A 15,357-nucleotide genomic window follows, 5' to 3' on the forward strand; every position below is an offset into this window, starting at 1 on the left:
CCGGAATGTGGTGACTAGGGACTTTTCACAGTAACTTCATTGAAGCCTACTCGTGACAATAAGCGATTTTCATTTCATTTCATTCATTCACGTAGAGAGGATGTTTCCACTTGTAGGAAAAACTAGAGGCCACCATCTCAGATTAAAGGGACGTTCCTTTAAAACATAGATTGAGGAGGAATTTCTTCAGCCAGAGGGTGGTGAGTCTGTGGAACACTTTGCCGCAGAAGGCTGTGGAGGCCAAATCATTTGAGTGTCTTTAAGACAGAGATAGATAGGTTCTTGATTAATAAGGGGATCAGGGGTTATGGGGAGAAGGCAGGAGAATGGGGATGAGAAAATATCAGCCATGATTCAATGGCGGAGCAGACTCGGGCCAAGTGGCCTAATTCTGCTCCTATGTCTTATGGTCTTATGGGAGAGTTTGCATATTCTCCCTGTGGCCCACACAACCCAAAGATGTGCAGAGTAGGTGAATTAGCCAGGGCCACGCTAAATTGTCCCTTAATTAGAAAAAAAAAAGAATTGGGTTTTGTAAAATGTTTAACTTTTAACAATACTCTATTCTTGTCACAAGTAGGCTTACATTAACACTGCAATGAAGTTAATGTGAAATAGTTAAAAAGAAAGAATGGCAATTTATGAACCAGTTGGTTTTTACAACAATCAAAAACCAGATTTTTTACTGAATTTGAAGCCAGGACCCGACGCCCTCTTCCTTTTCACTCTCAAGTTCTGAAATAATTCCCTTATTGGTGACATTAGCTATAATTTATACTGCATAAGTTAAACTTGACATGTGTCAAATGTCCGAGCAGTTGTACAAAAGCATGACCATTACAATCTGAGTAGAAGCAGAGGGTAGTACAGTGGTTAGCACAGTTGCTTCACAGCTCCAGGGTCCAATGTTCGATTCCCAGCTTGGGTCACTGTCTGTGCGGAGTTTGCACGTTCTCCCCGTGTCTGTGTGGGTTTTCTCCGGGTGCTCCGGTTTCCTCCCACAGTCCAAATATGTGCAGGTTAGGTGGATTGGCCATGCTAAATTGCCCTTAGTGTCCAAAAAAACGTTGGGTGGGGTTACTGGGTTACAGGATAGAGTAGGGGTGTGGGATTGGGTAGGGTGTTCTTTCCAAGGCCCGCTGCACTCGATGGGCCGAATGGCCTCCTTCTGCACTGTAAATTCTATCTATAATATTATGACTGCTCACCATGGGCATACCACAGGCATCATTGCACCCGTCAGTTTTTGTTTATTGATTCATGGGATGTGGGCAGTGTTGGATTACCTGGAACTGAGCGCCTAGCTCGGCCAGTTCAGAGGGCATTTTTTAAAGAGTCAACGACACGGCCCTGAGGACCCGGGTTTGAATCCCGACCCTGGTTCACTGTCTGTGTGGAGTTTGCACATTCTCCCCGTGACTGTGTGGGTTTCACCCCTACAACTGAAAGGTGTGCAGGGTAGGTGAATTGGCCAAGCTAAATTGCCCCTTCATTGGAAAAAAAAATTGGGTACTCTAAATTTTTTAAAAAAGTGTGAACGACATTGCTGTGTGGATCTGGAGCCACGTGTCAGCCAGACCGAGTAAGGATGGCAGATTTCCTTCCCTAAAGGACATTATTGAACCAGATGGCTTTTTAAATGAGAAGGGCCTGTTCTGTGCTGTACTGTTCTATAATCGACAATGATTTCATGGTCATCCTTAGACTTTTAATTCCAGATATTTATTGAATCCAAATTGCACCATCTGCCATGGCGGGATCCAGATCCGGGTGCCCAGAGCATTATTCCGGGATACTGGATGGGTTTCCCATCAAGTGGCCTCTCAATGGCTTTGTCTAGGGTGTATCACAAGCAGTATGAAAAATATAGTTACGTATAGTCATCCTTCTCAGTTAACTCCTGCTCTAATTGTGCACCGTCTTGTCTTCCTAGAGACAGGAAAGTGTGTCAGAATGCCCTGCAATGTGTTGTCACTGTCATGTTGTCATGTTGAGGCAGCACGGTGGCGCAGTGGGTTAGCACTGCTGCCTCACAGCACCGAGATCCCAGGTTCGATCCCGGTTCTGGGTCACTGTCCGTGTGGAGTTTGCACATTCTCCCCATGTTTGCGTGGGTTTCGCCCCCACCCACCCAAAAAGATGTGCAAGCTAGGTGGATTGGCCACACTAATTTGCCTCTTAATTGGAAAAAAATGAATTGGGCACTCTAAATTTGAAAAAAAAATATTGCCATGTTGAATAGCTGCCGCTGTGTGTAACCTGAGAGACGTGGGAGTGAGGTTTTTCTTTTTGAAATGAAAATTGCTTATTGTCACGAGTAGGCTTCAAATGAAGTTACTGTCAAAAGCCCTTAGTCGCCACATTCTGGTGCCTGTTCGGGGAGGCTGTTACGGGAATCGAACCGTGCTGCTGGCCTGCCTTGGTCTGCTTTCAAAGCCAGTGATTTAGCCCTGTGCTAAACAGCCCCGTATGTAGTGCTGAGTTTCTGTAGTGCTGAGTGTATGAGAGTACAGTGGAGCAGAAGACGTTCAGGTTTGAGTGCTGACTGACAAAGGTTGTTGGTTGGTGTGAGAATTCTGGGAAACCCTGGCATCATGCTATCTTGCCATCATGGCTCAACCAGCAAAATCTCAGTCAGAGTATTTAAATTACTTTTCAGTAATTATTAAGAGAACATGATGTCAAATGGTGACGAGTGCTCCTGTGAAGCTAGCCCTCACTGAGGAGGCAGCATTGGCCATTATTGGGATGCTGGTCGCAGACGCCACAGCCGTTGGTGAGATTGAAAGCAGTAACGATGCTGGCGTCCTCATACCTAATCCTCCTTCACACATTCCACTTAGCCCTCATCCCACGCTCCGTTCTGATTTACAAGCACGCACCCCGAATCTCCTTCGCCCACGCACCCCCATCCACGCACCACAATGCTTCTCTTCTTTCAGACGCCCAAGAAATGCCAGCTGGCCAGGCATTGTAGGAAAGATATCGATGCAAGTGATGGAGAAGTTGCTCTGTCACTGATTTTACACTCACAGACACTAGTTTAGATATATCGTGTATAACTTAAAGGGCCAGAAACTACACATTGTGAGATACCACCTTGAGTAGCCTGCAAGTCAGGGCAGGGGGCAAGGATAATGTGAGTGCCAGATTGCTGGAGGGTGAAGCCGTGGACAAGGTCTGCCGCAGAAGGATACAGGTCAGTGCTTTGATAGGGCATCCGACAGATGAATGTGGATAGGAACGCACAAGGAAATATTGGAAAGTCTTCCCAGGAAGCCTGGGGTCAATTCCGAGAAGGATGGAGGAGCCTGGCACTAAGCTGGCACAGGGCTTTATGCAGAGCTTGGAGCCCATCATTCCACCATGGAAGTTGTTGACCTGCGGGGACCCAACCGTGATGCAGAGTCAGATGACTTGGTGTCAAAGCTTGGTGCATCTCAAAGAGCAGCTACACTGTGGCTGAGTGCTGCCATGGCAACGCAGACGGAGAACTGCTTGCTGTCTTGTAAAATGAGACTGGTGTCATCATGGCTGTGTGTCACAGTGTGCCAATAGTTTTCAGGGTCTCCAACAGATCATTAATATGCCGTTCAACTGATTCCGAGGATACTGAGGCACCATTCTGAGGGAGTGCAATGCTCCATGGAGCTGCAGTCACCCCTGAAGAAGGCGGCATTGAATCTCCCACCCCTGCTACTCCTCCAGTGCCCTTGCTGTTGGCTGCCACCCAATCAGCCCGGACTGTTGCCAGCCATGCCAATATGATGTGATCCGCAGCCAGGCCTGCTTAGATAGCATGCTTAGGAGCACTAGGACAGAATAGCTACACAGAAGGCAGACACTAAAGGAATTGTTATGGGAGTGGCGTTTTCATAACCCCAAAATGTATCAAGGAGTTCAACCAACCTCTCCCTTTAATGTATTGTTGCTTTTGAAGCACACGGCTTGAAATCCAGGTGTGGTATTACAATTATGGACACGTGGGTTTTTAAACACAAAACATGTTTATTCTATGAATTCAACTTAACCTTCCTAAATAAACATTGGATCCCTTAACACCCCTTACTTCAAAGATAACCCCGAAAATAATACAACACTAATAATCCCTCAAAATGTTCCTTCAACACTCCAAAAGACTTAACACCTTTAAACAGAAACACATCAGGTTAAAGACATTACTATTATGAGTTTAGATCACCCAAATGATTCAGAGATAGTCTTTCATGGCAGAGATCACAGCAGATCCAGCTCACTGCAAACCCAGCCACACCCAAGCTCTTTTCCTCAAAACTGAAACCAAAACACTGCAAATGGCTGAGCTAAAAACCCAGCTCCACACACACTCTGACATCACTTCAGTAATATGAGCTGCTCCATTTCTTAAAGGTACATTGCTTAAACAGCCATTTCTTAAAGGTACTCTCACATGACCGAATGTATGAGGTGATTATTGAATTTTCTATGCAATATTCAATACATGATTTCATTAATAATTTGGTTTGGGATGTAAATTTTGTGGTGGCTTTTATTTTCCATTGTGGCCAAAGTGATGCTGTGGTGGTCAATGACAGAATGAAGGTGAAGTATGGGACTCAGGCGGGATGGTGGCACAGCGGTTAACACTGCTGCCTCACAGCTCCAGGTTCAATTCCGGCCTCGGGTGACTGTCTGTGGAGTTTGCACTTCCTCCCCGTGTCAGTGTGGGTTTCCTCCGGATGCTCCGGTTTCATCCCTCAGTCCAGGGGTGAGACCCACGCTGACACAGGGAGAATGTGCAAACTCACACTTGAGGCCTGGATCATTGAATTTTAAGTACACTCTTCACAAATCATGAGAATTGTGAAACAATGTCTTTGCAGGCAGCCCGGGGAGTGAAGATGGAATTCTTGAGATTTGTATGGCCCTGACTGAATGAGGCCTTATTTAAGCCATCTCAATTATAAATCGGCAGGCAGTTATGTTAATCAATTGTTGTTCGATAAATAGATTAGATTAGATTTAGATTTATGTCACGTGTACCGAGGTACAGTGAAAAGTATTGTTCTGCGTACAGTCCAGGCATATCGTTCCATGTATAAAAAACATAGAACATACAATAAATACACAATGTAATTACATAGACATAGACATCATAGTGTAGTACTACTCAGGAGAGATCAGTTCAGTCCATAAGGGGCCTGTCGATTTATAATTGAGACGGCTTAAATAAGGCCTCATTCAGTCAGGGCCATACAAGTCCATAAGAGGGTCATTCAGGGGTTGGTAACAGCGGGAAAGAATATGCTAGCGCATGTTCTTTATGCATCTTCTTCCCGATGAAAGAGGTTGGAAGAGAGAATTTCCGGGTTGGAGGGAGTCTTTGATTATGCTGCCCAATTTCGCTGGGCAGCGGGAGGTGTAGACAGGGGCAATGGATGGGAAGCAGGTTCATGTGATGGACTGGGCTGTGTTCTCCAGAAAGTGACCCTGGTCAACACTTGAACTACACCTCACCAAGGTGTGCGTCTCTCCAATGGTGGAGGGTGTGGTTGAGCACTTGCGAGGGTTGTTCTGAGCTCCTTCATCCTCAGACATGACTTGGGGGCTTGGAGAGCTGCTGGGCTGGTGAGCCAGCCAGAATGGTCTGCTGTACCTGAAAAGACTAAGGATAGTTTTAGTGGATGAGTACATTTCCCTTTAAATACCAGCCCTAACCAGGATTGCCTCACTCGCTAGTCCCCGAGTGGGACGCTGTTATTGTATGCCGTGGTAGCAGCCTTAACCTTTAAGTTTATATAATAAACTTAAGAAATTGTTAAATTAGATTCCGCCCATGAACTCAATATGGTTGAAAAATGCCCCGGAGAATTGATAACAGAATTCCTAATGCGACTCTGGAAATTTGTGGAGCATTGTGAGTATGGGTTGTCCCTCCCAGAGATGCCCAGAGACTGATTAGTATGCAGAATAAAAAAGGTAGCAACCCAGAGGAAACTATTGGCAGAGCCTACCCTGGACCTAAAAAGGGGCATGGAACTGGTTTTATCTTGCATAAACGCCACAAAAAGGGGCCCAAGAACTCCAGGGTTCCATCGATTACACCTCCCAGTGTCAGGTCATCTCGTACAAGAGAACTACGTCCCTAAGGACAGCGATCATGTGACCCATCCACTCACCTCTAAGTCAGCAATCAGGTATAGAACCATGGAACCACAGAATTCCTACAATGCAGAAGGAGGCCATTCTGCCCATTGAGTCTGCACCGACCCTCTGAAAGAGCACCTACCTACCCCATCCTCCACCCTATCCCTGTAAACCATCTAATCTTCAAATCTTAGGTATGTGGTACCAAAGCAAAGTTCGATAGCCATGAACTACCACAGACATATGGGATGCGGGGAGGCAGGACACAACAGAGCCAAGGGTGTTAGAGTCGGCAGAGAAATCTGGCTCGAAGACAAAGCCATTCTCAGGCCAGGGCCTTACACATCGACCAGCCTGAGAGGAACAGCTGATACAACTGAACTGTAACACTGCCCCTAAAGTGGCCCGATCCAGATTACATTCCAGCTCAAAAGGTCACCCCCTAGACATGGAGGTTGGCACAGGAGCCGCCTAGCTCCATCATTGACATCAGACCCTTGTCAACTCCGAATGGCCATACTGCCCCTCGGCTTACGTAAAACTGGGGCCAGATGGTGACAATATACAAAGAACATTCGGGGCCTCATCAGCATGTGCCATCTCCCAGAGATGTCCTGTTGGACTTTAACCTGGTGTTGTAAGACTGTTACTGCTCTCACCCAATCCAACGCTGGCATCTCCACCTCACATCTTCCAGAGAGTAATGGAGAACATTGTCCAAGGGCTGCCCAGAATTGTAGTGTACTTGGACAATGTGCCGATCTCAGGAACCAACTGAGAAGGAGCACCTGGACAACTTGGAAGACGTCCTTTCTGGCAATTCTCCAATGCAGGCCTCTGCCTCAAGAGAGGGAGGTGTGAATCCCTGGCAAAGGAAAGTCACCATAAAGAACAAGAACAAAGAAAAGTACAGCACAGGAACAGGCCCTTTGGCCCTTCAAGCCTGCAGCCCACCAGTGCTGCCCGTCTAAACTAAATCTTCTACACTTCCGTATCCCTCTATTCCATCCTATTCATCCCTGCTTCCACCACCTCCTCCGGCAGAGAGTTCCAGGCACCCACTACCCTCTGTGTAAAAAAACTTGCCTTCTACATCTCCTCTGAACCTTGCCCCTCGCACCTTAAACCCATGCCCCCTAGTAATTGACCTCTCTACCCTGGGAAAACGTGTCTGACTATCCACTCTGTCTATGCCATTCTATTCTTTTCCATTCTATCTGCTTTTTAAATATTGTGTAACCTGGAAAATTTATTTCCCAACATTGGTCACATTGTAACCATGACTCTGTATTGGTTGATTAGATCAATTTATCTCTATTGCTTTGTGACTTCATCTTCGCATTGCGAATGTTTTGCGCATTCATATAAATGGCCTTTAGTTTTTCTTTATTATTCTTGCGTGGAACTTGTTTATTGACACATGATACCATTAAACACTCTTTCCTTTCCAGTTCAACTCTGCTTCTTTTTCTCAAAACTTCTCTACTACCTTCCACTTTTGTCTTTAGATTACCAACTTTCCTTCCTGGCACGGTGGCACCGTGGCTTGCACTGCTGACACACTGGTGACTGTGTGTGTCTGCACATTCTCCCCGTGTCTGCGTGGGTTTCCTCCGGGTGCTGCTCGGTTTCCTCCCACAGTCCAAAGATATGCAGGTTAGGTGGATGGGCCATGATAAATTGCCCCTTAGTGTCCAATAAGGTTTAGGTGGGTGGGGGGTGCAGGGGGTAGGGTGAGGAGTGTGCCTTGGTGGAATGCTCGTTTGGAGGGTATCGACATCGGAGACAGTATTGTCGTCCGAATAAAAGGAGGACATACAATGTTAAAAGCTTGGCAATTGGAGTACAACCTGCCTGTAACGTATGTTTCATCTAAATGAGACTCAAACTTCTTTTAAAAAATCTTTCCAATCAAGGGGCAATTTAGCGTGGCCAATCCACCACCTGTAATCTTTTTTTTAACCGAAATTTAAAGTGCCCAAATCAATTTTTTCCAATTCAGGGGCAATTTTGCATGGCCAATCCAACTACCCTGCACATCTTTGGATCGAACCCGGGTCCTTGGCGCCATGAGGTTGGCGTGCCACCCACTGTACCAATTTACATGTCTGACCTCACTGAACCTAAAAATCAAGATCACCCATTTTCTTTGTGCCCATGACTGTAATGTTTGACTGGGTGGTGAGGAGAATTGGCCTCGTTTTTTGTGCTCTAGTATGTCTGGCCACTTGCCCCACCTTCCTTGAACGTGAAACGATGCTGGGAATTGTTCCTCAGACGAGTTGCTCGGTGATAACAAAGGCAACGCGTTGAGCTCCTGCATTCAAACGACCGCACTGTGCCTGCAGTGTGCTTAAAGCTAGCCCATCAACAGATTGTCACAGCGGGAAGAAACTGAGGCCAAATTGGGCATTGCAGTGCAGGCTACTCGGCATATAAATGCTCTTTAAAGGCTGATTTGCAATAAATTCTGAGACCCGTTGCTGAGTGTCACCGTGGAGAAGTGGTTATGAGCAACAGTAGTAACAGATTGCCAACTGTATTTATGTAGTAACAATAGAAAGCAATCATTGAGGCCTTTGAATCACTTATTGATTTAAGGGAGTTGGCCTTCATGCAATGATATCTGTGTTGCTCCAACCATGCCCTGTTAAAGGAAACAAACTATCCGCAAGTTTCAGTGTGATAAAAAAATGAATTCAATTCAGCAGCTTTTATCTCTCAGAGCAATGAAATGGAGAAATCTCACGTTGAGGTGTAGGGGGAAGTTAAAAAGCAGCAGGTGAGCAAATACTCGCCTCAGAAATGTTTAGCGCAATCGCTTCCCTCCCCCTTGTCTGCAGTCCTCACCACATAGGCGGTGATGTCGTACCAATGATGGCTAGGTTGGCAAAGTTCCTTAGCTTGAGTGACGCACCTACAAGCTGGCCCCTGTATATCAATCTTGATACACATAGGACTCAGCCTCAGATATCTCTTGCGGCTGCGCTTGTTGTAGTAGCCAGGGAGTCCTCATTCGCCCTGCAGGAACCACCATGTCAGCTCCAGAAGCTTCGACTAGCCCCATACCATCTGGGGCAAATGTCTTTACCTCTTTTCCAGAGATCCTGATGTTCGGTGAATTTGTGAGTAACAATTGTTTAATTACGTACATTGCCGCTAAAAAAAAGTATTCTTGTGCAGTTTTACTGTGAACCGCACTGTGTCATTTCCAGAATGCTTGCTAGTCCAATCGGTTTACAGGAGAGCATGTGTTGAGTAGCTGGAATACAGAGAATACAGGCGCGAGAGAGCTTAAGGGAGAGGATCAAGAGAAAAGACAGGATAGGTGATGGAGAGAAAGAGACACACACAGGAGAACGCAGCCGACAGACAGAAGGGTTTAAAAGAGATTGGGGAAGGTAGGGGGGAAGTGACTGTCTCCAGATACTTTAATCAGTCAAGAACCTTGGAAGTGGTCAAGCTGGGGATTTAAGCTGCAATGTCGGATTTTAGTGCAGGACACAACCTTCGTAAAGGATTGAACTATCCCCTCTAGGGAAACGGGTTTGGGGGTGGCTTCCAATTAGATTACCTGCCATAGTCCCTGTTAAAGAGATATACGGCATTATGTTGGCTGGTGCTACAACCAATGCCCTCTACAAACGGTAACCAGCTGAACAGGAGCAAACGCAAGGCAGTTGAAGCAGTTTTCAATAATCACTTCCTGATGTAACTTGGAACAGGATGTTTGAGGTACAGCGGGAGACTAACTGGGACAATTACCAAGACTCCACCAACACTTTCTCAGCACTTATTCTGGAAATTCCCAGAGAACTTCAGTTAGTGCACCATCATGGGGATGTGGGCTTCGCTGGCTGGGCCAGCATTTCATGCCCATCCCTGAGGGCAGTTAAAAGTCAACCACATTGATGTGGGCCTGGAGTCACATGTAGGCCGGACCAGGTAGGGAAGGCAGATTTACTTCTCCAAAGGACCTTTGTGAACCAGATGGGTTTTTACGACAATGGTTTTAATTTTTTAAAATGTTATTTGTGCATGGGATGTTGGTGTCGCAAGCTGGTCTAGCATTTATGCCCATCCCTAATTGCCACTTGAGGGGGAAGTTAAGACTCAACCCCATTGCTGTGGGCTGAAGTCACAAGTAGGCCAGATCGAGTAAGGACAGCAGATTCCTTCCCTAAAGGAATAGTGTACCAGATGGGTTTTTACCACAATTGGCAAGGTTTCCGGTCATCATTAGACTTTTATTTCCAGATTTACTAAATTCGAATTTCACCGTGTGCAGTGATGAGATTTTAACCTGGGGTCCAAGAGCATTAGTCGGGTCTCTGGTTTACTAGGTCCCAGTAATAATACCACTACGCCACCGTATCCCCTTTCATGGTCATTATTTTTACTTTTACTCGTGGTTTTTATTGAATTCAAATGTCATCACAGCCATTGGATGCCTTTTTACGAGTCACCAGGGGGAAACGGAACTACTTGGTCATGGGCATCTTTTCCAGAACTCTTTGGTCTGGAATGGGAGGCGGGTATAAGGCTGTTTTCAAGAAGTGAGGAATCAGGGCGTGGGCTCTTCTCCCTGATCTACTGGGGACACCCCTCCTCATCTGGACTCCTCCCCAGGATTGCCTGTGTCCAGAAACTGTCCACACTCTCCCTCAGGTTCCCGGAGTGGTGCTGAACCATATATTACTGCCAGCACATTCACACCTTCATCTGCCCGGACCTCCAAGCATTACCTATCCCGCATGCGACAAAGTCTGCAGATCGCGCATTGCATGATCAGCCACCTCAGAACCCATCGAGCTGGAATGGAAGATGCTGGTCATTCCGCTTCTGAGGGGCTGAAGAGAAGAGAAAATTTAGGATACATATATTGTCATGAACGTTGTTTCTGATCAGTCCTTAAATGCTGAATGTCAAATTTAACCAGTTCAAATAGCAACCAGGTCCACAATGTGTGAGAAAACCAGATTTTCAGATAGGGGTGCATTATTAGCCAAGGTAAGGTAAAGTTGCCATAGTCTGCTTTCCCCTTTATGGGGGGAGACCTGACTTGGTGAATGATCTAACCTGAGGATCATCATGATGAGACATCAATTCGCGCGACACGTGGTTAGAAGCGAACAGTTTAATCGTCGTACAACAGAGCCTGCCTGTGACAAGATGAACTCTTGATGAACTGGCAGGCAGGCTCACAACAGCAACCTTTATACTTCTGGTTAGGGGGAGGAGCCATGGGCGGAGCCAAGGGTGGAGCCCAGTACAAGCTCCTCATCTCCCCTATGGGTAGAGCCGCACAATTACACATGATCTGATACAAGGTACAGGCTCAACACATGTTGTACAATACAGTGTGGATTATTAGCGTTTATAATTCACCACACATCACATCTCAGGTGAGGAGCAAGGTTGAGAAGGTGGGGCTTTCAAGAATAACCTCAAGCCGGTACGGGAATTGAATCCACGCTGCTGGCCTTGCTCTGCGGCATGAACCACTGTCTAGCCAAGTGAGCTAAACGGCCCTCTGAGATCACCCCTTATAGTGTCTGTTTTTCAGACTGTCAACACAGGGAGAATTAAAAGACACACTGAACAGAGACATTTGGGGAGAGGGACAGCAACAAAGATAAAGAGGAGGATAGAAAGGGAGGAAAGGAGCCAGGAAGAAGAGAGACGGGGGCACAGAGAAAAAAAAGGTAAGGGAGAAGGAGAAAGACACAGGGAAAGAAAGGAGAGAACAGAGAAAACGGGGAGAGAGAAGGGGGCCAACAGTGTTAGTTTGGAGGTAATAAGCAACGGGGAGAGAAAATGGAGGAAAATAAATTAAAAGGCACATTGAGAATGAAACAATTGTTTTTGAAGTGAGAACGGTTTAAGCCGAAAGGTTCTGAATGAGCAAATGGAGCTAAACAATAGTTATAAATGTTTACAAGTGAGTCTAATACTCCTCTCAATAAGCTGTGAATGTTGAGCGAGTGTTGTGAAAGAAGGCACGCTGGTTTTTTGGTTTAATGTTGCAGCAACAGGTCACAGCTCCATCCCAGTTTTTTCAAACTGCAAAAGGTTATCATCAACATGGATAAGCGGTTTGCTATATTATTATTTCGCCGGCGGGAAAACATTCAGGAATTTTAAGTTTGCCTCACTTACTGAAGTCAGTGGAATGCAAGAGGTACATAAATTGACTGAAGGTGCTTAACTCTTGGCCCTAACCGGCTGAAAAGAATTTACTCTCACTACAGGAATGTTCGGACTTTCTCCTTTACAGACATTATGTGGCGGCTGTGGGTTTTCAAACTCTTCCTTCAGTCATATAAAGAGCTGGGGAAAATTTGGCCGATTGAGTAAATGGCAATATTGGAAAGGGCCCCAGTTATGCATCCTCATACCAAATAGAGATGTTAAGTGCGGGAGATGTATGTGGCCAATTGAAGATTCTTGCCCATTTTGCATCACCACCCAAAGTCAAACACTCACCCTGTGTGTTAACAATACTGACCCTCTGCACTAATTAGTAAGTGACAATTTACCAGTAACTCCAACTCGCAACGGGCTTGAAAATCAAGTGCTCAGCCAATGATTCAGTTCTTCCATGGGGGGCGGGGGGGGGGGGGGGGGGGGGGCGCGACATGGTAGCACAGCGGTTAGCACTGCCTGCCTCACAGCGCCAGGGACCTGGGTTCAATTCCAGCCTTGGGTCACTGTGTGGCGTTTACACCTTTCTCCCCGTGTCTGCGTGGTTTCCTCCAGGGCTCTGGTTTCCTCAGCCCAAAGATGTGCAGGTTATGTGGATTAGCCATGATAATTTGCTCCTTGTGTCCAGCGATGTGTAGGTTCGGTGGATTGGCCATGATAAATTGCTCCTTCGTGTCCAGCGATGTGTAAGTTTGTGGATTGGCCATGATAAATTGCTCCTTCGTTTTCCAGCGATGTGCAGGTTATGTGGATTAGCCATGATAAATTGCTCTTAGTATCCAGGAGATGTGCAGAATTGGACGGGTGGGGTGGACCTGTGTAGAGTGCCCTTTTGGAGGGTCTGTCAGGCTCGATGGCCTGAATGGCCTCCTTCTGTTGGGAGTCTGATTCTATGGGGTGACGCTGGCAAGCCAGCATATCCTCAAACTTGCTCGGTCCTTTCAGAGGGCAGTTAAGAGTCAACCACATTGCTGTTGGTCTGGAGTCACATGTAGATAGCAGATTTCCCTCCGAAAGAAGGATAGGGTTTTACAACAATCGCTGATAGTTCTCATGGTCACCATTACTGGGACTACGTTTTCAAATCCAGAATTATTAATTAGATTTCAATTCCCCCAGCAGTGTCCCACGAGCCTGGGCCTCTTGCTAACTAGCCAAGTGTCATTGCCACTTCACCACCCTCTCTACAGGATGGTAAAGAATACATATAGCTGAAGGCTTTGCTCTTGGAAGTCTCAGGTGTGACCCCTAAATGCTCGGCTCACCAGTCTTACTTAGTTTGATGGCAATATTTTACTCCTGCACCCTTAAATCAGGGAGGGGAAGATGTACCAGAATTCCTCCTCCTAATCTCTAAAGCTCATCTGTGATGATGCTTACAGTCTCTCCCAAGTTTGAATAACCTGCCAGCCCTGAGTGGTCAGAGTCACATTTGAAGAACAGACCACGTGGGTGCTGCTCGAGTTTGACTGCGGAACTGAGGGCAAATAGGAATTAAGTGAGCCAGAAACCCAAGAGGGGGTATATTGGGAAATTTTGGAGAATTTTCTTCGAAAAACACACCACAGTGCTTCTCTCTGAAGGTGTTGATGCAGTCAAGCATGAACAAAGGAACTTTTTTTTACTTGTATATCAACAAAGTTAGGCCTTTCACAGAATCCTTCGTCATGCATGTTGTTTTCAGGCCAATTTCCTTGCAAATAAGGGACAAGTGTGCAAACATGATGCATTACATAGTTACAGATTGAAATATCTGTGTGGTGAATGTATAAATGTTGTTAATTCACCAGTATACTGTGTTGCATTATATCATGCTATTAACCCTGTGGGCTCCATCTATGGCCCACTGTGTGGCTTCACCCACAGCGGGAGATGTGGAGCATGTACGGGCTCCGCCCATGGCTCCGCCCCTTATAGGAAGTATAAGAGCAGCAGACCTGCGGGACCGCCTTCAGTATTGTACAGTCGCAGGCAGGCAAAGTTGTAAGCTGATTAAAACCACTGTTTACTTCGACTCGAGTCTCCGAGTGAATTGATGGTCGCATCAATGTGCAAGCTACAGAAGGAACGGGGTATTTTGTCCAATTTGCCCATGCCAGTATTTATGCTCTCCAGACTGACACACCACACATACAGATTGTTTTCAAAACCTTTCAATTCATCCCACCCACTGAAATGATTCTTGAATTTTGACTTGGTTCTGCCTCCAACTCCAGCGGTGGAGATGGATTCCACCACCTCGCTGGACAGCTTTCCTTGCCCTTTGTCCCACTTTGCTGCCATTTATGATGTTACTTTCACTGATGCCACCCGTGGAAGCTCAATGTTAAAATTTGCTCAGGGCTATTCAGCTGGAGGTGCATCCTCAATTTCCTATTGGAATGGAAACAAAACTGAATTTTGGTTGAGGCCGTGGTTCCATACATAGATACATAGAAGATAGGAGCAGGAGGAGGCCTTTTGGCCCTTTGAGCCTGCTCCGCCATTCATCACGATCATGGCTGATCATCCAACTCAGTAGCCTAATCCTGCTTTCTCCCCATAGCCTTTGATCCCATTCTCCCCAAGTGCTATATCTAGCTGCTTCTTGAATATATTCAAAGTTTTAGCATCAACTACTTCCTGTGGTAATGAATTCCACAGGCTCACCACACTTTGTGTGAAGAAATGTCTCCTTATCTCTGTCCGAAATGGTTTACCTGAATCCTCAGAATGTGACCCCTGGTTCTGAACACACCCATCATTGGTAACATCTTCCCTGCATCCACCCTGTCTAGTCCTGTTAGAATTCTATAAGTCTCTATGGGCCCCCCCCCCCCCCCCCCATTCTTCTGAACTCCAGCGAGAACAATCCCAACCAAGTCAATCTCTCCTCATATGACAGTCCCGCCATCCCTGGAATCAGTCTGGTAAACCTTCGCTGCACTCCCTTGAGAGCAAGAACATCCTTCCTCAGAGAAGGAGACCAAAACTGCACCAATACTCCGGGTGCCTCACCAATGCCCTGTACATTGCAGCAACACATCC

The 15,357-nt window shown here is 46.3% G+C and overlaps 1 protein-coding gene across 1 annotated transcript in view; it reads left to right on the forward strand.

Moving 5' to 3' along the window:
* The first annotated feature begins 9,065 nt into the window (after window positions 1-9,065).
* The window catches only part of LOC119967079 (myelin and lymphocyte protein-like), a 35,288-nt gene continuing 28,996 nt past the window's right edge, over window positions 9,066-15,357 (forward strand). Inside the window, exon 1 of the mRNA XM_038799130.1 lies at window positions 9,066-9,251. Coding sequence (XP_038655058.1) covers window positions 9,162-9,251 — 90 coding nt within the window. The 5' untranslated portion in view covers window positions 9,066-9,161. The remainder of the gene's footprint in view (window positions 9,252-15,357) is intronic.

This window comes from Scyliorhinus canicula, chromosome 6 (assembly GCF_902713615.1).
Source record: "Scyliorhinus canicula chromosome 6, sScyCan1.1, whole genome shotgun sequence".
NCBI lineage: Eukaryota > Metazoa > Chordata > Chondrichthyes > Carcharhiniformes > Scyliorhinidae > Scyliorhinus > Scyliorhinus canicula.